Below are 25,010 nucleotides of genomic sequence, written 5' to 3'. Positions count from 1 at the left end.
ACGCCAGCGCGGGCAGCCCCCCGCTCCCCGCCCCTCAGCTACGGGCGGATCTCCCCCCTCAGCCGCCGCGGCCCGGCCGCCATTTTGGGCGGCCCGTCCGCCGTCACCTGACTGCAGCCCCGGCGGGGCGGCCGCGCTTCTCCTCCCTCTGAGGAGAGGGATGGGGGGCGTTTAGGGGCGATTCTCTTCTCCCCCCCCCGCCTTTCGGGAGCTGCTGTTTGCTCAGCCGCTCGGGTTCGCCTCCGTGCGAGGGGCAGGAAGCACCGGCGGCTCCTCCCTGCGCCCTCCTCCTCCGCCTCCTCCTCCTCCTCCTCGCCCATGTCCATTCCAAGATGGCCGGTAAGTGGGGCCGGCGGGCGGGGGGCGCCTCACCGGGGGCACCGCCACGGCCCGGCCCGGCCGCCCTCGCCACTGCCCCTCCGAAGCCAACCCCCCCTCCCCGGTGTCTCTCTTTTTGTTTTCTGTTTGTAGGGATCCCTTTGTATTTTGTGGATTTGCAGGATGACTTAGATGATTGTGAGTAACTGTCGTTTTGTTTTGTGTTTTTTTTTTTTTTTAATATTTTTTAATTTTTATTTTTCCGCTTGCTGCTTGGGCCCCCCAGTCGCTCTCTTTTCCCTCTCCGCCTTTTTAATTCGCGACAGGAGCGAGCCGGGGCCGTGCGGAGCCTCTCAGGGCGAGCTGAAGGCTCCTCCGTGGCTGTGGGTGCAGCTCGGGGGCTGACAGGGCCCTTCCTTCCCTCGCCTTTTCGGCCTCTCAGCCCTGACACCCGCAGCCGTGCCCACTCTGAGGGCCGGGAACCGCTCGGTGCCCGCCGCCGTCCTGTGGGGAAGGAGGGCCCGGGGTGAGGGGCCGCTGGCTGTGGGGGCAGCTGGGAGCTGTGGCAGCAGCGCCTTGGGCAGCTGAACCTCAGGGAGAGGGAAATGGGCTCTGTCCAAACCCACCCTGAGAGGATCAGCCCCGTCCTGAGGCCTCAGGGGTTTAGGGGTCTTGTGGCTGCCGGCTGGTGAGGCTCAAAGGGGCTTTGGGGATGGTTCCAGGCTCTGGGGGTTCTGCTGGGCACGCACCGCTGAGGTGCAGGCGTTGTCGTGTGTGTGCCCTTCAGAAATGGGAAATAAATGGAAATAAACGCCTTTGTGCGCCAGCTGGCTGGCAGAAGCTAGTGGTTTTAGGTTAAGTACCCTGTTCTTGGTGCTAGGCGAGGCAGCGCCGGTTCAGCTGGTACAGTGCGGAGTTTTGTTAGGGGATTAGAGCTGAATGCGGCTCAGACAACTTGAAGGAGCTGTTGCTTAAGGAGGTAAATCTGTAGCCGCTAATCGCTGAAGTGGTGTTGCTTTGGGAACCAGCTAGGTGCAGGGGGTGGTTTTGTTTGCACTTGGGATGCTGGATTGACATTTCCATTAAAAGACAAACTGATGCTTGAATTTGGTTTTTGTGAGAGACTTGATTTGTTTACCACATAAATGTTTGAGGGAGCATCTTACTGTGAGGGTGACAGAGCACTGGAACGGGTTGCTCAGAGATGTTGTGGAGTGTCCTTCTCTGGAGATGCATCTCCACCTGGACGTCATCCTGCACAGCGTGCTCTATGTGATCCTGCTCGGCAGGGGCTTGGGCCAGATGATCTTCAGAGCTCCCTTCTAACCTCAACCACTCTGTTATTGTGTAATAGTACTTGAAAATGCACAACAGAAGGCTTTTGCTTCCCTGTCTACTGTAAACATTCAAAATTAGGAAGAAGATGATCTTGAGCAACACCAGGAGAAACATGAGAGCATAATGGAAGCTAAAGCCTTCTTTTGGAAGGATGTGCAGGGACACTGCTTCTGCAGGCAGGGGATCACCCTGTGGAATTTTGTTAGTTGCTGTTAACTGTTTTTTGCTCTCAGTGTGTCAGATTTCAGCATTTCACAAGTAGGTAGCAGAAAAACAAATGACAGTTCTATTTTTTTAGATGAAATTAATGGTTAAGTGGTGAGAGCTGTTGATTCATTTTGTGTCTGTGTCTTTTTGCGTGTTGCAGGACATCTTTGATGTTTTTCTTAGAATTAAAGTGTAACTGTGTGTATCTTAATGATTTTAAAGCCATCATTAAAAAGCATTTTCCTTCCTTAATAGTATCTATTTGGAAAGCTAGAAATCTAAAAAGTAAATAAATCAAAATTTGCAAACCTTGGAGTATAATGCTTGAAATGCATGTTTTTAGCATGTAGGGATTTGAAATCATGATAACATTGGAGGAAGTTGCTTAATAATGGGTACTAAAAGATATTGCTTGCTGCAGTAAGTAAATGAAAGAAGTCTGTGTCAAGACCTTAAATGACAAAAAGCATGCATATGTTGAACAGGATTGAAGCGACAAGGAAATTAGGAGATGCATTTCAATGTGCTTAGGCTGATTTGAAGGCTGTTTTGCAGAGCTCAGCACATCAATCTCACCTGAGCTCCTCTAATCACAGGAGAGCTGCAACAGTTGTAGCAGTACCTTAAGACTTGAAAATTCTTAATTCTCTCTGCCCTAATTAAAAAACAAACAAACAAACAAACAAAAACCACACACACAAAAATCCCCTTCATAGTGCCAACAAATGGTTAGTTCTTTGAACTGATTGTGTTTTTCTGAATTGCTCCCAATTCCCTTTCTTTTTTTTTCCTTTTTTTTAATCCATGTAATAAAACAAAGATAGTATTGAATACTGTTTGCTCAGTGTAAAGCACAAACAGAAATAAATGCAAATTTCCCATAATGTTTTATGGATCTTGGCCTTGATCTAGGAGTAGACATCAGTAGGAGTTAAGCGTTCATTCTCCGATATTTTTCGGTCTTTGGCTGTTTCTTTGAGACTGTTGGTTAAAAATTAGTATGATAAGTTGATGAATAAGTCTGTTGCTTGCATGCAAAACTCTGGTTTGAGTCATGAAGTTAATTTTAAAAAAAATAAAAGGTTCGGATTAAAAAAAGGTTTTGCCGTAAGCAGTCATTAATAAGCATTTTACATGGGTCACTTAACATTTGTGTAAAAGGAATGATCATTTTTAGGATGGGCATGTAAATAAAGGGAAATATATTTGAAAGCATTATGCAAATCTTGTTTATGCTTTAAAAATAACCTTTGATTAAGTTCATGAATTTGGCAATATGGTTAGAATTGGGGCGCTCAAGGCGGTTTTCAATTTCTGATACAGTGGAGTTCAGGAAATCCTGTCTAGATTGAGATACTGGGCTAATCCAATGACTAGTCTCTAGCAAAGAGTTCATGGCGCATTTCAGGAAAATTACAGTCAAATAAGTAACAAGGACTGGATTTTTACTTTCTTAAGTTGATGAAATAGTGTTATCCACAGTGAGGTTCAGCTCCATGGGAACAGACAGCTGGGGGGATTCCACTGAATAGGGGGCAAAGCTATCATAGAAGCTACCTAAATTAATCAACTGCAGTTTGACATCTTGTTTTTGTAAGGTGAGAAAAATAATTAGCTCAAATATCTCCTTAATAGACTTAAGAATATATATTTTAAAATTGTTTTTACCTCTAAAAACTGTGGAAGAAAAAAAAATTAACTAGTTGAGCTCATGAAGTTGTTACATAGTGAACCAGTATTTAATGTTTTGTGTTGGAAAAAGTGGTTAGTGATACAGTGACGGTAGCTGGTGATGTGCTGTGTAGTTAAATTCGGTAATGCTGTAGGTGGTTCTTGTAGGCTCTAAGCAGCTTTTGAGTCTAGGTCAAACTGAGGCATGGCAAACTCAAACTCAGCAGTCTTCAAGTAGATAGAATAGACTAGAATAGAGTTCGGTCAGAAGGGACCTGCAGAGATCTTCAAATCCAACTGCCCGGCCACTTCAGGGCTGAGCAAAAGATCTTGTTTATAGATGGACAAATTACACGCTTGTTTGGTACCATTAGAGGGAAAACGCTGAATGCGTGGTTCACCTCTGAAGGAGTATTATTAGATACAGTAGAAGTACAAGTTCAACATATTTCTGTAATTTATTTTCTGGTATTATGTATTTTAAAATTTGTAAGTACCTATAGCTTCTTGTTTTATGGAAGAAAAATTCTTGAGAGAAGGCAAAATGGATTGTTTCTAACTTATGTGTACTGAGTCTGTGTGGAAAAAATTTCAGGTATTTAACTCTCTTCATCCTCAGCATAAGTAGTTTGCTCTGTGTTCCCTCAAGTCCTAGAAGCACTAATGTGTGCTTAGCTAATATAAATTAAAAATAAAACTGCTTAGGTAGAGAAGTAAAGCATGTTTATCATGTTTCGAAAATTAGTCCTTGGTGTAGTGTTGTAGCCAGATTTATAATTGAGATTTACTTTCTTGTTTTTTGACCTGGTAGGAATTCTGCTGAAATGTTTGAAGGGACTAATAGTAAAGTGAAACGAGTTCATTTTTAAACTGTTAATTCTGTAACAAGTGCATTTCAGAAATATATATTATAACTGCACAGGCATAAGTATGGTCAGAGTTAGGTTTTGGAGGTGGACAGAGTGTTGCAACCTCCAAAAGGAAATCTACAATCTTAGTCTGGCTTCCTGCGAGCTTTCGGTGCTGCAGTGCGTTACTTCTGGAGCAGAAGCACTGGGTGCTGCCTCTTCAGGTGCTGTGCTTGGTGGGAGCGTTAGCCCTGGGACAGGTGCATAGATGATCCCTATTAGGGCAGTGTAATGTAAGTTACCTGCACTTGTGCAAATAAATGTTTTGACACTGACAACTTGAAAAGTATATTAAAAAAAAGCCTTTAGAAATGATAACGGCCAATTGAATGGAAATAAGGGTGTCATAAGAATCCACAGTCATGCTAGTTACTCGTGTCTTAAAATACGTTGCTGATCACGTAGCTGTGGAGTCACATGTTTGTGTAAACATTTTCAACAACAGCAACACAAAATCTAATCCCCCAGTTTTCTTCTGTTTGAGTCCTGTTGAATTTTTTGATTGGAGCTCACTGTCTGCAAGAGCGCAGAATTGCTGTCTTACGATTCAAGTAGGTTTCTTGGAAACTGTGTTGTCATAAGTATAGTCTGCTTTTTTTTTTTTTTTTTTTTTCCTCCTGAGGCCCCCAGGTATAACCTTTTGTCTCGAATATGTTCGATGTAGTTTATTTTTTAAGCGCTGTGTTTCTGTGGAAGATGTTTTGGCTTCAGTTTGTGTCCGATACTAGGAAACCATGTTTCAGTTGTCTTCATCTCAGGCCTGTAATTTGTCCCAGTAACTTTTGCATTGAGGACAGCAGAATAATACGTGTGCTGATAAGTATTTCTTCATTAAGTTAATAATAACTTCTGTGAGTTTGGAAAACAGTGTCTTCTAGAGAGTCAGTCTATTTAAGGATACAAAGCAAAAACAAAGTATTAAATAATGGGAAATCAATTACAGGCATATGAAATCAGATTCTCTTGTAGGGAAAAAAGCAGAGGCTTGGTACCTCTTGGTAATAGAGTATTTGTATATAAAAATCAATTTATAATGGGTATTAACACAGTTCATTGTGCAGGTCTCAGATTAAGGAGTTTTTCAGAGAAGTGTCGGTGACATAAACCTGTAGATAGAATAAGAGGATAGAGTTGAAACTTAATTATTCTGATTAAGGTACAGCCACTTCAATCCTGAAGGAGCTGTTGTATCAGAGACCTTGCAATTACATACAGACACCATTAAACCCACTGGCAATTTCAGAGTGTATTATGAAATAATGAAGGCTTCTCTTTAAGATGTGCAAAAGCGTTGTAGTGATTGGGCTGTCGCATTGAGAAGGACTGTGAGTTTATTTACCCCGAATACTGGAGATGGGGACGCACAGCTCTTTACACGCACATCTGCTAATCTTCTGAGTGCGTCAAAGGGAGAGGGTGTTTCTGTTCTTCCCATTTTGCAAGCAGAGGAAACTGATGCTATAAATGAAACAAGATTTGGTTTGCTCATTTGTTTAGCCACATCTCTGCTGGTTTCTAATGTGGAAGCACAGTGTAACTTCCCCTCCCTGAGGACAAGAGGCCTGTAGAGCCCTGGCTTGGAGTGCCTGGGCTTCATTCCTACAGGCAGAGTTCTTACAGCCCATTTGGCTTGTCATTGTGCTTGCAAATTACTGCCAGTGTTGTGCTTTCTTTACCAATTCAAATACCTAATATTTTGTCCTGCCAAGTCAGAAACTGGCGTCTTTTCTGCAGTGGCTGTCACTCTTAGCACATTTGCTGGCCTGAGAGAGATTACTTCTCGCATATGTGAAGCAGTGTGGCACCATTTGTACTTCAGGAAGGTCACGGGTGTTGTGTGATTTGTGTGAGCAAAGTGTGCTTGGTTGGGGAAGCTGTATGCCCAGAGCAGTGTCAGCTACTCCAGTGTAACTTTTTCCTGTAGTTTTAGTTACTGTACATGTTCCTGTATCTGTTGCAGAAATGAGAGAATTTGTCTGGAAGATTGAGTTGCAGACAGATTTCTTCAGTGCCTATGCTTTAAGAAATGAGCACAGGAAATAATTTGACAACGAAGTTATCGTTTTTCCTATCCCCCTCACAGCCTTATTTTTTTTGCCTGTAATCTATAATCAAGGGCGTGTTACTGGATTCAGTGCCTGTAAGATTTTGGTGGTATAGTAATACTTGGCTAAAAAGTTCACAAATAGAAAAAAGGTTTAGAAAACAGTAGTTTTGTTTGGGGAATCTCGGTAGTTAAGAACATCTGCAGTAGAAGTCACCCGGTATGTTCACAAATAAAGTTGTTTTCTCTCCAAAGCCACCTGTGTGGTGTGAATGTTTGGGACTCTGTAATTGCGGTGAGAAAAATGTGCCTTGGTAACTTTGAAACAGACACAAGTTTGCTGTTTTAAAGCAATATGCTTTTGCATTTTCTATCACTGAAAATGTCATTTTCTTTTAATGGGACTTACTTTCCTTTTGAATTTGTCTGTCAGTTTGTGGCATGCAGTTCTGTCAGCTGAGCTCTCTTAATTTTGTAGTGTGGCTAGTTCTGTCAAATTGCAAAGTAAAATGTGTTAAAAGCCAAGGATATTGTGACAGCTGAAACAGGTTACATTTCAGTTCCATTTCAAGGCTTGAATTTACTGGTCTCTATGCAAGTATTGCCCTTGAGTTCATTGGGTATAACTAAAGATTTCTTCTGGTAAGCAGTTTTCAGTGATACACAAATAGTTTTGCTTTGAAGAATAGCTCTAAAAATAGGTAGAGGTATTGGCATATTTTATATTCCAGCATCTTTTGCGGACTTTTGGGTGATTTTTCTTTTCTTTTGTTACTCTTCTTGTCTTTCAAGTTGGATTTGAAGATTATGGACCAGACTGTGATAGCATGAGGATAACAGCATTCTTGGACATTCCAGGACAGGATAATTTGACTCCGCTGGCTCGTCTAGAAAAATATGCCTTCAGTGATAACGTATTTAACAGGTACAGTTACAACAATCACACCTGATGGCGATACAAGTTTTACAGCATGGTGGGTTTGGGGGCATTGCTGTTACTTTCATTATTTTGCTAAATGCAAAATTTCTGTTTGAATAACTGTTATGTAAAATTTCCATTAATAGCTTTTCTTTCTTGTTCATCTAATATCTCTGGACTCAGTCTTCGTTTTTTTGGGGGTGTGGCAAAATTGTATAGCTAATACGACTGAATATTTAGAGAAGAGCTTGATGTGTGTGGGTTTTTTTTAAGTGTCCCTTTCCATTTATTAAGTTCCTCCTGCATCTCACCTGTATGTTGTTGACAAGATATCAAGGCAGTTAATCTGTTGTTCTTCCACAGGCAAATTATTGCCAGAGGTCTTTTGGATGTCTTTCGAGATTTCAGTAACAATGAGGAAGACTTCCTGACTGTAATGGAAATAGTAGTCAGACTCTCTGAAGATGCAGGTTTGAATGCATTTATTTTAATTTTTCTAACTCTGGACTGTGGTGATAACGTGTAAGGCTATTTTATTTGTGTTTCCTTTATGAACTGGCAGTCTTAGCGGTGATATTTCCTTATGTTTCTAGTCTTTTCATCTTTTTCTGTTGTGAAAGCTTTAAAGCAAAACAAAATCCTAGCTTTTTCGTAATGTACTTTCTTTTTTTTTAATTTTCAATTTACTAATGTAGCTTTTACTTCTGATTTATTGGTAGAACCAACTGTACGTACAGAGCTGATGGAACAAATACCTCCAATTGCCATTTTTCTGCAAGAAAGTCGACCAAAATTCCCAACAGCATTTTTTGAATACCTTATGCCCATAGTAGTGAGGTATCTAACAGATGTTAACAATCAGGTAGGTAAAACAGACTGTGAGTTGAATAGTTGGAAAACATGCTGTGGTTTGAACTAGAGATATGAGGAAAAGAGAATAAATTTCCTGTTAATTGATACCTGGTTATTACATATTATTGGTATGTGTTGATTTCAGCACACTTTGCTAGGGAGGTCTGAATATACATATTTTTACCCTAGTGGGTAATGGGAAATGTGTAGGATTTTCCTAATGACATACTGACACAGTCTGTTATTGGAGTTGTAACATACAGGTCCTGACTTCTACTTCACATTTTGGTTTCTCAGGATTTGATTAAAGGGCATCTAACAATTACATTAAATTTTACTGTTTATTACTAATTCCTTTTATTGTTAAAGCTGAGGGTTTTTTTTCTATTTTTTAACTTGTACCTCTGTGTTCAATGAAAACAAGCTTTCTGTAGTTCTCGTGTCACTAAATGATGTTTTTACAGTGATAGACTTCTGTTCTGTTCGTTCTTATTACTAGGTCAGAAAGGCAGGTCAAGAAGCACTGCTCATACTGCTGGAACAAGATCTTGTTGCTCAGAGTGACATAGAAAACAAGGTGTGTCCAATTCTGTTGGACCTCTCTGCTCCTGACAGTGATGATGAGTACAAGGTGGAAGCTGTGAATGTAAGTGAATTTGAAAAACTCAGTTTGAAAGAAAGCTTGTATCTTTACCTTTTAGGCTTTTTATTGCTTTTGTTCTTTATTTTTTAGCAGTGCTATTACAAAGCTTTTTTAGAATATATTTATAACAACTTTGTGCAAGCCTTGAATAAGCATAAGGAAGGGGAAATCAAAATTGTACTTAACACTTGTATTGGCTTGAGAGCTTTACATTAATAATAGAACCTAAACTTTCTATACCATTATTTCAGTTTCCTGTATTCTTCTATTCATTAGTTGCTCTGTTGAGAATTGAAATACTGATGTGATATAGTTGAAGCTTGGATCTATGTATGTTAAGCTGTTAAGTGCTGAATTGGTAGGTTTCTTAGTCATTTGTAATGTTGAGCACCATTGGAGAAAAAAAAAAAAAAAGACAATTCTCAAAGAATTGGAACAGGGTCAGGACTTGATGCATGTGTTACACGATGTGTTACATGATGTTTATGTTGTGTAAGCATTAAACTCCCAGTGCTGCGGGCAGAATAGTTGAGGAGAAAGGTGCATGGGTGCCCCTTCCTTTTTACCACTGCAAAAGTAAAGATTACAGCATGTTATTCCAGAAAGTGCAAGGTGAAAGGAGACCTAAAGTCCAAAGAACCTGATTTTCACAGCAGTAAAACAGTTTGCTGTGGTAGGTGCAGTTGGCAGTTTCTCAGAGAAAGGAGCTAAATTAATGAATTTGTTACTAACTAATTATGGAATTAAGATGTTAATTCTTAAAAGTTCTGAGTGTGATTCCTGTAAAGTATGCGTTAGCTTACATATGTGACTAGTTTGTCTTATTCTCCCTTTTCTCTCTTCTTGTATGGCAAACTTTTGCCTTATTATGTTGTCTGATCCTATATAGAACTAGGATGATGCTTGTTTTTAAGCGTTTGAGCAGTCCTAAGTTTGAGATATTTGCCATATACTTAAAGATTGTGCCTTTACGTACTGGCTAGTGCAGTGGGACTTTGTCTTCCATGTATAAAAATACCGCTGTATGTATGCCACACTGTAAATCATATTGAAAATGTATTTATTAATAAAAGCCAATTCACTGTCTTTTTAATCCAGTTAAATAATGTAAAGAAATATTATGTTCAGGAGTGACAGTACAGAATGATTTTAAATACAGTATGGAATGATTTTAAATAAAAACTAAAGTTGTGCTTTACATAAACAAGTGTACAAAAATATGAATAATGTAGAGCACTGAAATCTATTTGATGGTAGTTGCTTTCTTGCTCTCAGAAATAATTTCTAAGAGGAGGTTTGGGCCATGCTTATAAGTTGTATATATTTTTTTTGTCCTTCCTCATATCCCCTTCTTGATTTTAGATAATCTGTAAAATGGCTTCTATGTTGAGCAGAACAACAGTTGAGCACATGCTGCTTCCTCGTTTTTGTGAACTTTGCAGTGATGGGAAATTGTTTCAAGTCCGAAAGGTTGGTGTGTTTTCAACCCTGAAATGCTTCAAAGGAATTTGTATGTACACAGCTATTCAAATGCCTTCTTGAGGAATTTAATCATGGCTTTCACTGATGAAATTTGAAAGGGTCTGGAAGAACAGTTTTAATTTATTAGCATGGCTTATAGATTCTGTATTTCACTAAATAAGTAGATAACAGTCCTTGGGGAATAGTAGGTTTTGCACCATTTAATAGTATTTCACAACCTATTTTTAAGCCACAGTATTTGGTTCTGTGATGCAAATCAATTACCTGCTCTGTTATCTTATTTCAAAACCAGAAATTCAAAAATAGGTATTAGACATTCTTCCTTTTTTAAAACCTGTTATTGTTCAAAGGAGAAATCTCTGAAGTGCAAGATTCCTTTTAAATCATGGTCAAGTACAAAGGGAAACTTACAGCATAAGAAGTCTTAAAATAATTCATTAGACTTAAGGGTCATGCTGAGCTGCAGCTTGGTCCTTAACACAAGCTGTTGGTGTTGGAATTTGACCTGTGTTACGGCATTATAATTCTGTTTTACATTAAATAAATAGTATGTTAACATAGGCTCATGTAAATTCATTTCAGATTTCAGCTGTTTGGTGTTGTGTGGTTTTTTTTTGGGCAACAAGGGAATGTGCCTTCTGCATTAATTACAGAATTTGAATATAATGCACTGTAAATGGGACTAACTTGAGATGTTGATTAAAGTTTGCTTCAGCAAAGTGCTTAAGCCAGTTTCAGCTATAGCAAAGATAATTCTGTCTGTACACCTAAGTCCTGACACTCATATCATATTTTAATCTGTTTTGTTTTGACAGCTGCTGTTCAAAGTCATTAAAGCTTCCAAGTAGGCTTATTAGTCCTTTTTAATTATTACTGAAGTAGAAGACTCTCTTCACAGTGCAGAAGCCTTTTCTGCTATTGATTTCAAAGGCATGTGGTTTATGGAAGCCTGCTCTAATGAGTATTTGTTCAGAATGAGTTAAGGTTACAGGATGTAGTTACATGGCTGAAATTTGAATAGTCAAATGTGCATTTATTGCAGGGGTTAAATAATGCATGGTGAAGTTGATGATAAACCTAATGCACTCGAAAGTGTGTTAGCCAGAATATTATTCATGATGTTTTTTATTTCTTAGATTTGTGCAGCTAATTTTGGTGACATTTGTAATGCAGTTGGACAAGAAGCCACAGAAAGACTTCTGGTAGGTAAAAAATCAAAATCCATTTATAAGACATGTATTTATCAGTTCAAATGGTTTAATAATATTTCTTCTGTTGTCTTTTCTGTTATATAATCTGTTTATGTATTTTTTTGAAATGGCTTTATTGGAGGCTTTGAATGTACTTATATGGCAAAACTGGGATTGGATAGAAATAGAAAATTCTTGTTATGCAAAGCATTTTTAAAATGTAATTGATGGTTCATATGCATACTTCAGAATTACTGACTTTCTCTTTTCCCTGAACTAGATGAGTTAAATTACAATTTCAGGAAAAATAAGCCATTAATTCTGTTCTTTCCTAATGTGTGTAGTCAAACATGAAATCCCAATGAGGGGAAGATAATTTTTTCCAGTTTCTTCAGTTAATGCATTTTTTTAACCTGTCCCTATTTTATTATTTTCTTCACTCATTTTATTCTGAGTTCTCATTGTCTCCAGTTTCCAAACAAATACCTTGATAGTAAGTTGCTGCAGCCTTTGCTTAGTTTTTAATTAGTCTTGGTTTTGTTTATTTTTGGCAGATTCCCAAGTTCTTTGAACTTTGCTCTGATAGTGTTTGGGGAATGAGAAAAGCTTGTGCTGAATGCTTTATGGCAGTGTCCTACACTACATCCCCAGAAGTCCGCAGAAGCAAACTATCCCCACTCTTCATCAGTCTTATTAGTGACACTTGTAGATGGGTAAGCAACTCACTCTATAATTGATGTGTCTTCCCAGGCAGACACGATAATGGGCAAGGTTGTTGTTTTTTTTTTTTTTGTTTTGTTTTGTTTTTGCTGCGATTAGATTCTTATCTAGAAAAAGCTAATCTTACCTAAGAGATAAGCCTACGAGAGAACCTTGTTTTTCTTCTCTTTTGTTATTTAGAATTCCTGTCAATGTTTTTTGTAAGTGTATTGCTCTTCTGAGAGTATGTTGCTTGTGTTTAAGATACTAGTTGAAGTAATCAATGATATCCTTCAAATTTGAAATTTAAAAAAAAACCATATGTTTCTTAATATTCTGACACCCTTTGTGTAGGTGTCATTTATTGGATAGTTGGTAAAATTTGGCATTAAATGAAGCTATTACAGTAACAAACAACTTGGGATCAAACTTTATTTTTTAGCATTAATTCTATGGGAGTTACGTGAATCCTGAATGTTGTCTTTATACTATCCCAGGTTCGTCAGGCAGCTTTTCAGTCTCTTGGCCCCTTTATTTCTACTTTTGCAAACCCTTCAAGTGCTGGTCTTTACATTCGAGAAGATGGGACGCTGAGTATCCGACCATCAACACAAGATGTAAATTCCAATTCCTGTCAACCAAGCAACAATATAACTTTAATTGCCTCTAGTACAAATGCTACATCATCCAGGTAAAATCATAGGAAAGATGTGGTATAGTGGAAGGGAGAAGCAAGAAGGTAATTCCTTTAGTTGCTGCTTAGGGCTGCAAATCTTAAGAAAAGAGTTCCAGAAATGGTATGAAAGGTGAGGTCGTACATGTACGTCTATTTGCATGTAGCCATGTTATTGAAGTGAAATTAACTTAGATGGCTTGACAGGAAGATAAAGGGAAAACTGTCGAAGTAAAGTGTAGCCCTAACATTGTCTTTCTGTGGAGAAAGTAAGCTTCTGTAGTTGATGCTACCTTTTATGAAGTATTTTACTTCAAAAGTACTGGTAGAGATATTTTATATGGATAATTGTGTGTCTGTTATTAGTTCAGAACAACCAATGGAAATCAAACCAGAGCCTTCAACTGAGGAGACTTCAGCTGAAGTGAATATGCCGCTCTCAGTTGAGAACCTGAATAGAGACACATGGGAAGCAAGTTCAGATTGTCGTACAAATCCTGGAGAAGATCTGTCTAGGTTGTCTCAGGATGATAAAGTTGTTGCTGGTATGGTTGAAGTCTCTACAGACAGCAGTTTTCCAGGAACGAACTCAAGGCTACAGTCTGCTGAGGATGTGTTTAATACATTTCTATACTGGCGCCCTCCTCTGCCTGATATAAGTCAGGACCTGGAGTTGCTTCAGTTCAAGACTGAGAAGCACAAAGACAGCTGCTCTGTGCCATGTAATAACTGTGTTGCTAGCAGTGAAATAAAAAAAGTTCTAGAAAGCTTACAGGAGCACATAGATGATCCAGATGTTCAAGGTGAGACTCTGTAATAGAATAACGTTCTCCCCCAGAAAGGTTTCTCCTGGCTTTTATAGAAACCCTTGACTGTGTTTTAAATGGTTTGGTACTCATATGGTGCTAGGACTCACCTGACAAGCCTGTCATCCATAGTCAACTGTTTCTCATTCCACTAAGTCTTGAGTAAATTATCAATTTTCATCTGTCTGTTTATTCATTCATTTTTTCTGCATGCAACTGGAGTTTTATTTGGCTTCTTTGCTATGCTGTGAGCAGTGGCAGAGTGGCAGTATGGCATATCTAGTTGGCTCCTCATGGCAAGCTAGAAAGGCACCAGGAGAGTTTTTCATGTCTGAGAATGGAAAGGAGTAGAACAAAAGGGGAAGGCTTAGAGGTGAAATATTAAAAATTAAAGTCGTGAAAGAAAGCAGAAATTGAAGTGTATGAATGAAAAAAGAAAAAAAGTGTAAATGAGTTTTGGAAAGAAAAGGGAGATAGAAAAGAGCAGAAGTGTATTATGTTCAACTAAAGCAAATGGAAAGATGTTAGCTTGACAGTTATGCAGTGGGAAAATGAATGGTTTGGAGAGACATGGGAGAAAGCAAGAACATGTCCATACATCCCCTTTTCCTTCTGACTTTAGTTGAACAGTCATGCTTCAATTCTCAGAATAAGGAGATGTGGTTATTAATCTTTGTTTCCCTTCTGCTTTGACATCCAGAACAGTTATAAAACAGCAAAAGAACTGATAACAGGCATATTTATAAATTGTCCTATCCCCTCGTTTCCAAAGTATTCTAGTATTCTTCACCTTTAAATTATGCTCTAACGTCTCTATAGTCTTGAGACTATATTTTCTTTAGGCCTGTGGAGATATAACTACCTCAAGGTGTTTGCATTCTGACCTCTTAGTAACTTCATGTTCTTAGCAGCAAAGTTTCTCCGACGTTTATTGGTGATGTAGTGGTAAACCCAACCGCTAGTGTTCTGTCCACTTCTGCAGATAAGTTCAGAGGTGGTTTTACTAACTCCTTCCTCTAGCTAGATTGTTGTGGGTTTTTTGAGAAATGTTTTAAATGCACATTATTGCCTTTTCCAGGTAGCTGAAGCAATTCAAGAATATTAATAAAGAATTTACATTAATATGTTTGACAATATGAAGAGTGAAATGTGAACCAGTATACTGTGATACCTTGGGGGGGGTTATCATAAACATGTTTCAGTGGGAGAAGTTAGTAGAATGCTCCTGCTGAAAATGTTAATGTATTCATGTCATTTCTCTTAGTTTATGTGAAGATTTCATGGAAGAGTAATAGGCCTTTCTAACAGCAAATGTTTGCTAATATGTTTTTGTGAAGCTTAGATCTGATTTCTTTTTATCCTTTCAAATTAAGTAACTAAGTTTAATGCTTTTAAGTGCAGAAAGGATACTAAATGGTCTCTTGCTTTATAACAGCTCAGGTCCAAGTGTTGTCTGCTGCTCTAAGAGCTGCTCAGTTTGATTCTGTTGGGAACTGTGAGACCAAAAAAATGGAAGAGAGCAGTGGCAAACTTCAGAACAAGACTATTTCAGGTGAAACAGCTGTTTCAGATACTACCTGCAACCAGCTGGAGGAAGACACCCTTTCATCCACTGCATCCCAAGATGATATCAGCGATGAGTCTGCCACCAGTATACTGAAAAGCACAGTAAGTGTGCATTGGGCTCCATGACTGAAGTGAATTCTTACCAACTGAAGTAATGTGTATGTTGGTGTAGTCCCTGACATAAGTGACCTGCTTCAGATCTGAAGCCATTACTACATTGTAACTACTATATGAAACTTATTTTAAAAAACAAAATTGAGTGCTATTATTTCTGCTTGTGCACAGGCTACTTAAGAGTTATTTTTTGCAGTAGCCTTGTAGTAGTTTTCAGGGGAAACGTATCAAGTACGGTCTCACCTCTTCCTGCAATCGATCTAAAATTAGCCTGTGATCTTCAAGCAGGAGGCTGAATCAGGTGGTGATACCTACACAGTTCCTGGTTACTATTTCTTGACAGTAATGTACAGATAGGAGTAAAAAGAATCATTTGTGCAGTATTTAATGTTGTTAGAGCTAATTGTGAATGATTAAGAAAAAATGTCTACAAAGAAAAATTGCACATAAGACCTGTACAAATAATGTAAATAACCAAAAACAAACAAACAAGAAAACCCTGTGATCTTTTAGACTTTCTGTGATTTTGGTCTTTTAAACCTTTAGAGTCTTTCAAAGGTTTCCATTGATACTTATTTGGGGAGAGGTGTGTGTGTGTGCTTCATGATTTGATAGGCTTGGAGCTTCCAGTGGTATTTTCCAAAATAAGTGATGCTTTTATCATGATATTGACCTGGAGTAACTGCTCAGCTGCCTTGTTTAATAGTTAAATTCATGCCAAGAATAAAAAATCTCTAAGAGTATAATAAAAGTAACTGCACAAAATCTGAATGAATGATGGGTTTGTTGCATTAAATTCTGTTCTAGAAGCAAATCTATCTGTGATCTTAACAGTGTTTGTAGTGTACAACTGTTGTCTTTTTTGCACTTGTATAAACACAGTGAATAAGGCTTTGTCTCTAAAAGGCTATTTTGTAACTGAATTGCTTTGTTCTTACTGTGATGCTTTGAAATAATTGCAAACACTGCTAAGTCTAACTCATTTCACTAACTAGTATGTCCATTTACAGGATTCAGGGGAACAAAACAGAGGAAACAGTGTATTTTTAAAGAAAGACCAGGAAAAGAATCCACCATTTGAAGATGACAAGTCAAAGTTACAGGTGATTAAAATAGCATCTAACTGCTTTAGTGGAGTACTAGACACAGTTCATCTCATCCTTCATACAGCAGTAGCTTTTGCAGTTGATCAGTTGCAGAAGGTGAAGAAATGCTCTGGGCATTTAAAGAGAACTATTTTAAATCAGAAAACTAGAAAAAATATGTTTTTGGTAAACAAGCCTACCTGTTGTCTTTTTGGTGCTTTAGAGGCAATTCACGCAACAGACTTTAGGAGCTGATGATACTGCTTTGTCATTGGATTTAATGTTTGTCTATAGTAAAGAATAAATCTTCAGTTTGATTTGATGTAGTCTGTTCAAGAAGTAATATTTACTGTTCATTGCTGACATCTCTGGCCTAATGGGAAGACAAATAACTACTCATTTGCAGTTTGGAAAGCAAAACCACAAAATGGGTGTCTTGCCACTGTTTTTATTTTGCTCCCCGCTGGTTGGTAGGAAGAGAATACTGCAGCACAGCAGGTGTATTTTCTTACTGGTCCTAAATTAATGGAAATGTGTGTTGCTGCTGTGCTCTCTCTATAGGATATCATACCTCAACCTTTACTAGACCAGTACTTGTCAATGACTGACCCTGCTCGTGCCCAGACTGTTGATACTGAAATAGCCAAACACTGTGCATATAGTCTTCCTGGAGTGGCCTTAACGCTGGGCAGGCAGAACTGGCACTGCCTGAAAGATACGTATGAGACGCTGGCCTCAGATGTACAGGTAAAAAAAAAACAACAAAAAACACCACCACCAAAACCAACAATAAAAAATTCTTACAGCTTTCTAATGATAAAGCATAATTTTGAGATTCTTGTAGCTTTTGTTCAATTTGCTTCGCTGAAGCTATAACATCATATTCTTTTTTGTAAGGGATTTAAATGTGGAGTAGGAGTTTAAAATTCAAGATTTAAATCAGTCATCATAAATGTAACTAACATTTTCTGCTTCTATGTAGCTTGCCCCATTTGTCAGTCCCTCACGTAGGTGGTGTTTAAAAGCTGTGAGGTTTTTTTTTCCACTTATGGTACCTAATATGTATCTCTTCTTAAACTGTTTGCAGTGGAAGGTACGCCGGACACTAGCTTTCTCAATCCATGAACTAGCAGTTATTTTGGGGGATCAGCTAACAGCTGCTGATCTGGTGCCAATTTTCAATGGATTCTTGAAAGATCTAGATGAAGTGCGCATTGGTGTCCTTAAACATCTCTATGACTTCCTAAAGGTAGGAAAGTGTAATTTAATTTCTGAAGATAGTATCTTCAGAGTTTTGAATTTGATCAGCTTTATGCTAGTAATGTTTTTCCTTTAGTTACTTCATGCAGACAAAAGGCGAGAGTATCTTTATCAACTTCAAGAATTTGTGGTGACTGATAACAGCAGGAACTGGAGGTTTCGTTATGAGCTGGCAGAGTACGTAATTTTCTTAATGTCTGATTTTCATGTATATCACTAACTTGGAAATAGAGAATTATATTCAGAAGTTAGTGCACCCTAATTCTGAGCTAAAAGATCACAACCATTCTTTATTAAGGAACTTAATCAGGGAACTTAGCTACTGGCAATTTTTTTTTAAATGCAAACTGTTGCGATCAACCACAATAGAAACTAAAACATCACATGCCAAAATGGAGATCTGGTTTGCATGTAGCTTTTGAAATATGACAGTCTGATAGGTACTATCACTGAGAGTTCAGATTTTACTCAGTTCTGGACTGCATGTAAAATTAGGGAAATGTATATACAGAGTCATTTTTGTATTACATATCTGCAGGATAGAAAAGACTTCTTCAAAAATATATATGTATTTGTTTGGTATTTCCATATGGCTGGGTATATAATGGAGATAGTGACATCTCACAGTTCTTTTTCAACAAGCCCTGTTGATATTTAAAGAACCCGAGGAATGTTTTGTGGACATGGTTTGCAGCTAAAATCTGACCTTCGTCTTTATCTCGTTGCTTTATTTGGGCTGTTGAGGATTTATTCTCCCTTTTGTTGTTTGGCTCAACAAACTGAATCTTACTGTGGTGCAGTGCTGTTGTACAGCAGTCCTCTGACATCTAGTGGAGAGTTAGGTAACTTTGTGTTGTTTGTTGATGTGACTGAAATGAGTCCTGTGCAGTTTTGTAGATTTAAATAATTTTTAAAACGTAGACTTGTAGACCAAAGCAAATCTCTGATTTTTACTTTGAGGGAAGGTACATGACACTGGTCTGAAGTTACAGAGAAACATCTCATTGTACTTCTGTTTGTAGGTTTTTTTGTTATTTTGATGCAACAAATGTGATGCTTTGTTGATACAGCTTGATTAAAAGTTTCTTGCATCTCTTGTGTCTTTTCTAATGTGTGTTCTCACCTTTATAAAGAGAAGACCTAACCTCTCCAGGTGCTTCATAATAACCATGGCCTTTTCAAGGCTCCAAGTGATTGTTACTGAGTTTCAACAGTTGGTTAGTGTTGCACTTGGTTGAGTTAATAACTTCTTTGTTTCAGGCAGCTGATCCTGATACTGGAACTCTACAATCCTAATGATGTCTACGACTACTTAAGACATATTGCACTGACTCTCTGCTCCGATAAAGTTTCAGAAGTTCGGTGGATCTCCTTCAAACTGGTAGAGGATTTAGTACACTTACTTGGAAGGACAGGAGGAATATTATTCTTGAGAGGGATATCTGAAATCACTTATTGTTATATCCTCAGGAGCTTCTGTCCATCTGTAGGCAGAAGTTACCGGCCTTTTGAACTTGCTCTGTTTTGATGCATGCGGTTAAAAGGAAACTGTATAAAATACATTGAGTTGTCTGACTTCTGCATATCCTAAAGCCTTCCTCATTTGGTTGTATGTGAGTGATAAATGTTTTTAACTGGATAGAAACCAGGAAATAAGACTTTTCAGAAGAACTTTCCCTGAATTCTACCTTTAGAAACAACCAAAGAAACAAAACAAACAAACAAAAAAAACCACAACTGACCTTTCCTCAAAGTTTGTTTAATCTATGGACTTCATGATAATGCCATCATCCCGTAGATGAATGAGTAGAAGGATTTCTTGTTTGTGGAACCATGGATAAAGGCATTATTTTAATGGTGGTTTTATTTTAATTTTGTTTGTTTAACTTGAACATCATCTTATGCTTTCTCTACAGAAGGCTTTTCTCCAATATAAATGTAATAATTCATTAAATTCTTCAGGCAGAGCTGGTTATACTGTATATGTTTGTTGTTTCTTTATAAGGTTCAAATACAACGATGCCTTTTCCTAAGGGCTAAAATTTAAATCTTTCTTCCTTTGCTTCACAGGTTGTAGCAATACTACAGAAGTTCTATGCAAACAATGCAAATGCACTGGGACTAAATTTCATTAATGAACTTATAGTGCGGTTTCGTCACTGTTCCAAGTGGGTTGGAAGACAAGCTTTTGCCTTCATTTGTCAGGTTGGAGCATTCTTTCTCTGAGGGTCTACATACATTTAATTTGGAGCCAGTTTGAGAATTCTCAGTAATGTAGGCAAAACTGAAATTCGGACTTGAGAATTTTTTTAGTGATTCTGTGGGCTGGGCTGGTGTCAGTAGTAGCAAATGGTTATTCAGGTTTGAAGCTGTGGTGAATCTTGTGCTACGCCTCCTGCTGGTACAGCTGATCCTTGTTCCTTTCTACCATCCTAGTAGCCAAGTTAGGAAGTAAATCCTAAACGGATAAACATTTTATAATACCTGTGTCGATGTGCTGGGATAAGGGTTTACAAGATCTCTTTGAGCTAACAATCGCTGCCGGATGCCAGGAACTACTTTGCTCTATTTTCATGCCTCCCATCCATCACACTTCAGCCCCCTACAAAGGTTTGCTCTAATAGGGATGGAGAAGAAGGGGAAGTGAGTTTAATACTGAAAGGCAAAGGAGTGATGACAGGCAAGAGAGCAGTATTTCCTAAAATAGAGCTGAAATTAAGTTATCTGCCCATGTTGGGTCATCTTCAGAATGGCAAGATGCATTTTTAGAATGTTTTTCAAAGGTTGCACTGCAATATAAAGTGTGGTTAAACTCTTAGTTAAGTTAAAGTTAAACTCTGTCTTTTCTAAATGGTCAGACAAAATTAAGGATAAGATAGAAAGGAATGGCAAATGCTGTAATTTTAACATAAATCTTGCTTTCTCATGTTCTGTCCTTATGCTGTAGGCTGTGGTGGAAGAAGAATGTATGCCTGTTGACCAATTTGTTGAACACTTACTCCCCAGTCTTTTAAGTCTTGCTTCAGATCCTGTGCCAAACGTAAGGGTTCTGCTCGCCAAGGCTCTAAGGCAGACGTTACTGGAGAAAGGTGTGGTCATTAATTTCCTCTGAAAGAATTAATGTCTTACAAATGCTGTCCTTCATCTGCCAGTGCAGTTCTTTATAAATTGGCTCACTTGACTAGTAAAAGCCTGTTTGGTTCTGCTTATACTGAGAACACAAATGTATGTTGTAATCTGGGATGCTGTATTTAAATTCAGATTGAGGGATATAGATTTAGAAATGCATAATACAGTGGCTGTTCAGTCTTGGATTCTAATTGTTCATCATCATCATCCCTGAAGGGCCTGAAACTGACATGGATAATATATCCAATGTAATAATGCTTCATCCACTAGAGGGCAGCTACATACTTGTTTATAGCAGGAAGTAATGCAGTTCCTGCATGTTGCTGCCTATGTTTATATTTGGTGTCTGTAGTGCTTGTGGAAAATAGATTTTTATTGGGAAATTTTAAACATCACCTTAGATTGTATTGTTTTGTTTCAAAACTTTATTTTAATTAAGTCTTCTTTGTGGTCCGTCAAATGAAGTGTCATTCCTCTTTTGTGTGATGGAATTGTTAGCTGAAGCTAACACTTGTAGTAGGAAATAATATAATTTTGTGCGCTGCTACAATTTCCTGTATTACAATTCCTTAGAAAACAAAACTCTTATCATTTCTGAGTTAAAGTATGGAGAGTGTTTTGTGAAACACTGGACAAAGGCAGCTTCCTGAGCTTGCTTTTCCTTGTTGGCATGTTTCCATTTAGGGCTTATCAAAAATAATTTATTTTTATAAATACTTAAGTACCTTATAAGATGAGTAAAACATAGCATATTTCTTTCTCTGACAGTTTCCTCAGCTTGCTGTAGTTCCTCTAAGAAGTTCATTAATTGGATGAGCTATCCCAGATGTTTTTGGCATCCTCTATATTTAGGCATTGTGCATGCCCTGTAGCTTTAAAAAAAAAATGTTTAATTTCTTCTTTTGGCTTTGATTAAAATTGTCTTTTTCTCACCTTATTCTAGCTTATTTTAAAAGTGTTGGCAATCCTCATCTAGAAGCTGCAGAGGAGACCATTCTAGCTCTTCAATCTGACAGAGATCAAGATGTGGCCTTCTTTGCTACCATAAAACTAAAACAAAACAACATGGACAATACTCCCATTGAAAAACAAAACTAATGCGTTCTTCTGCAATAGCCCTGGATGCCAAAATGGTTATTTGCACAACATTCATGGTTAGTATGAATAAGATGAACAAATAAGAAAATTAAGTTTTTGGCACAAAGTGACAAAACAGCTAGAAAGGGCTTTTTGAGAAATACCATACTTCTTATTTCATGACCACCTTTCATCTACAGATGTTTCTACGTTTGTCTGATATGCATGAGCAATTTATTTCTTTTCCTAAATGTGGGTGGTAACTCTGATCTTACCCGCAGTTCAGTATTGTATGTAAATTCTTGCACATACTCAGTGTTTCAGTGTAATTGAAATTTATTTCTTTTTTAACAAAACAGTTCCTGTAGTAGTCTGCTATAAGCTTCTAATGTTTTTTGAATCTTTTTTTGATTATAGCAAACTTACATACAGATGTTTTTCTCATTTGTTACTGTAGCTTTTGTATCATTTCAAATATTGTGTTTTATTTTGTCTGAAAGAAGTGTATGTATGTGAATAGCTCTTAAATTTCAACAAAAAAAAAGGATGAAGAATTTAATTCTGTATCAGTGGGGAAAAAAGTTCAATCATTTCATTTTATAAAGTAGTTATTCTGCTAGAGCTAAGGCATGATTCGTTTTTACTTAATATAATGTGATAATTTTCAAAGCACAGAGTTTGACATTCTTTGTATATCGTGACTTTTCTATTTTATTTCTAAACTATACTCCTACAGGTGTTAACACTGTCTGTTTCTATTACTGCTGGTGCTGGTTAGTTGTAGATAGACCATTAATTTTCCAAACTGAAAATTACTCATTCTGCTCTGGTGAAGCTCCCTTCAACTAAAGGATTCAGTTCCTTCAGCGTGTGCTATTTCTTTAGAAGGGTGTTAGAGTTTTACAGACTTAAGCTTTTTTACAGGTCTCTTTCATTCCTACTTCATTTGAAAAGCACCTTTTAACTGGTCCAACATTCAGATCCCCATCAGCCTGTTAATTTGTTTGTAAGACACGGGATATATAAATTCTGGAGAAACTTCCAGTAGTAAGTGTTCAGAAGGAAGGTGTTAATGCAGTTTATAACTTCTGTGGATTCTGTGGTCAGGGTTGGGGCAGACGACAAATGGAGGCTATTGAGATCTTTAAGCTTACATAGGACATGCCTTCTGTGTATTTAGATGACTGTGAAGAAGGATGGAGTTTGTATACAGGTAGAGCAAAATTCTGTTAATGAAATCTGAGAGCATCTGACTGGTTTGCAAAATTCCAAAACTAATACGTTTTGGTGGATCCTGTTTTCTGTCATGTCCCAAACCTGTAGTTAGAATGGGGCTTGGAAAAAAAAAAACAAAAAAACTCTCTTCAGATTTTGGATTGGTACTTAGTCCTGTTCAAAAACTAATGATTACTAAAGAAATGTTTTTATGTAATGATAGTTACTTTCTCAGTGAACACAATTTGTCATAAATAGGCCTGTGGAAGTATTTCTTTTCCCCTTGTTTCACTGTTATTATTAGTAAGTAGTTCAAGTGGGTGAAGATTTTTGCAGAAATAACTTTTTTCCTTCTTTTGTTTTAAATCTGGCTTGTCTGTGATAGAGCAAGTAGGTTCCTCAGCTGAGCTCTACTTTCTGAGGGTTCAGTTATGCTGAAAAACTGAATGTTTGTCTAACTAGTCTTGTATTATAATGTACAGTATTTGTATTAAATTGTTTCCTTGTGAGCTCACAAAATGCTTTTGGAAGCAAAAGGCAGAAATGTACCACTGCTATCACTGCTCTTACAGTAAACAGTATAAACTCTGTAAATTCTGCAACATTCTACATTTAATTTTTTACAATTTTTTATAATTTAAAATGGTTCTTCACTACAGACTTTTTATGATTGCGATTTCTTAACAAAAGACCCCTCAAGTTAATTTTTTCTAGTTCTAATATCTTTTTCTAATGCTGGCATTACACTAGTATTTTCTAACAGTTCAAATTTTCTAAGGCCTTTCTGACAAGGTTTTACTTCTGTTTTTCTATTATCAGTTCATTAAATTTCTCAGCACTGATCAAATTTTTTAAGTGTGTGTGTGTGTATGTAAGTATGTTTGAAATGTACATATACTAGATACTTTGAACATTAACCCAACCCAGGTTTCTGTTTGTCAGATAATCTTTTAATAATTACCTTTTCTTGCAATAATCCACTGGAAAACACAAGCTTTTGTATGATTTAGTGTGTTTGATTAGTGTTCATTAAGGATTTTTTAATTAAAATATTTGTAAACAATAAGCCACCAGCTATAGAAGTTCACTAAAAGGCTAAACAAAGTTGCTTGTTTTTTAACAACATTTGGTACCTTTCTAGCTCCAGAAATCAAAATCATGTCTATTCCAGATGATAAGATTTCAGTAGAGCATTTAAAACCTTTTTTAGCTCTACAGTTGCATGCACTAACGGAGGGCACCATAGTTTTGGGGTATGTTTTTTTTTTTTTTTTTTTTTTTTTTTGTAGGCAATGTGCAGGTCTGTTAAAACAGGTTTACCCTTTACAAGGTTTGCCTTTTTGTTTTAATTTTATACTAGAAGTGGTTTCAGCATGACTAAAGACCGCACTTTACGTCTTGTAATAGACAAATGTATGCAATGATGAGTAAAGCTGTGTGTTAACATACAATTCTCTGGGTTGTTTAAATTATGCAAAAATATGTATTTTAAAAGCCAGATGGAGCAAAGTTAGGTAGCTGATCCACTCTCACAAAAACAGTAAGAATATCACTTCAAAGCATTTCTAGCTAAGGAACATGAGAATAACGTTAGTGGGTGCAATATTGCTTGAATGCTATAGGGAATTATCAAGCACTTGTAATCCAAAGCATGTTAGTCATGTTACTTAGAATTCGAATTCACTGGTAACTTATGTATGATGTACACTTGGCATCTGTGAGGATGCTGCCCTAGTGGCAGTTGTGACTGTACACAGTGTTGTTTAGAACCCAATTAAATGAGGACACTCTGGAAGTGTCATTCATTTGTCAGA

At 37.6% G+C, this 25,010-nt stretch overlaps 1 protein-coding gene across 1 annotated transcript; it reads left to right on the top strand.

The window, feature by feature from the left end:
- The first annotated feature begins 257 nt into the window (after positions 1 to 257).
- Positions 258 to 25,010, top strand: LOC311215355 (serine/threonine-protein phosphatase 4 regulatory subunit 1-like). Its single transcript, XM_084296459.1, has 19 exons — positions 258 to 339; positions 7,279 to 7,411; positions 7,769 to 7,875; positions 8,125 to 8,267; positions 8,757 to 8,903; positions 10,263 to 10,370; positions 11,519 to 11,584; positions 12,127 to 12,285; positions 12,769 to 12,962; positions 13,311 to 13,747; positions 15,186 to 15,418; positions 16,441 to 16,533; positions 17,077 to 17,262; positions 17,603 to 17,764; positions 17,852 to 17,952; positions 19,036 to 19,156; positions 19,846 to 19,980; positions 20,723 to 20,864; positions 21,848 to 25,010. Exons 1-19 carry the CDS (start codon positions 333 to 335, stop codon positions 22,000 to 22,002), a joined length of 2,829 nt encoding a protein of 942 aa, XP_084152585.1. The 5' UTR covers positions 258 to 332; the 3' UTR covers positions 22,003 to 25,010.

This window comes from Netta rufina (assembly GCF_964035555.1).
Source record: "Netta rufina genome assembly, chromosome: 16".
Taxonomy (NCBI): Eukaryota; Metazoa; Chordata; class Aves; order Anseriformes; family Anatidae; genus Netta; species Netta rufina.
Note: the sequence above shows the minus strand (reverse complement) of the source record. Positions and strands in the feature narration are given on the sequence as shown.

Bases quoted from the DNA above. Each gene is read 5' to 3' on its own strand.
- LOC311215355 (XM_084296459.1), top strand. The intron at 13,748-15,185 runs GTGAGACTCTGT...GCTTTATAACAG, and splicing joins AGATGATCCAGATGTTCAAG to CTCAGGTCCAAGTGTTGTCT. The intron at 17,263-17,602 runs GTAAAAAAAAAA...AACTGTTTGCAG, and splicing joins CGCTGGCCTCAGATGTACAG to TGGAAGGTACGCCGGACACT.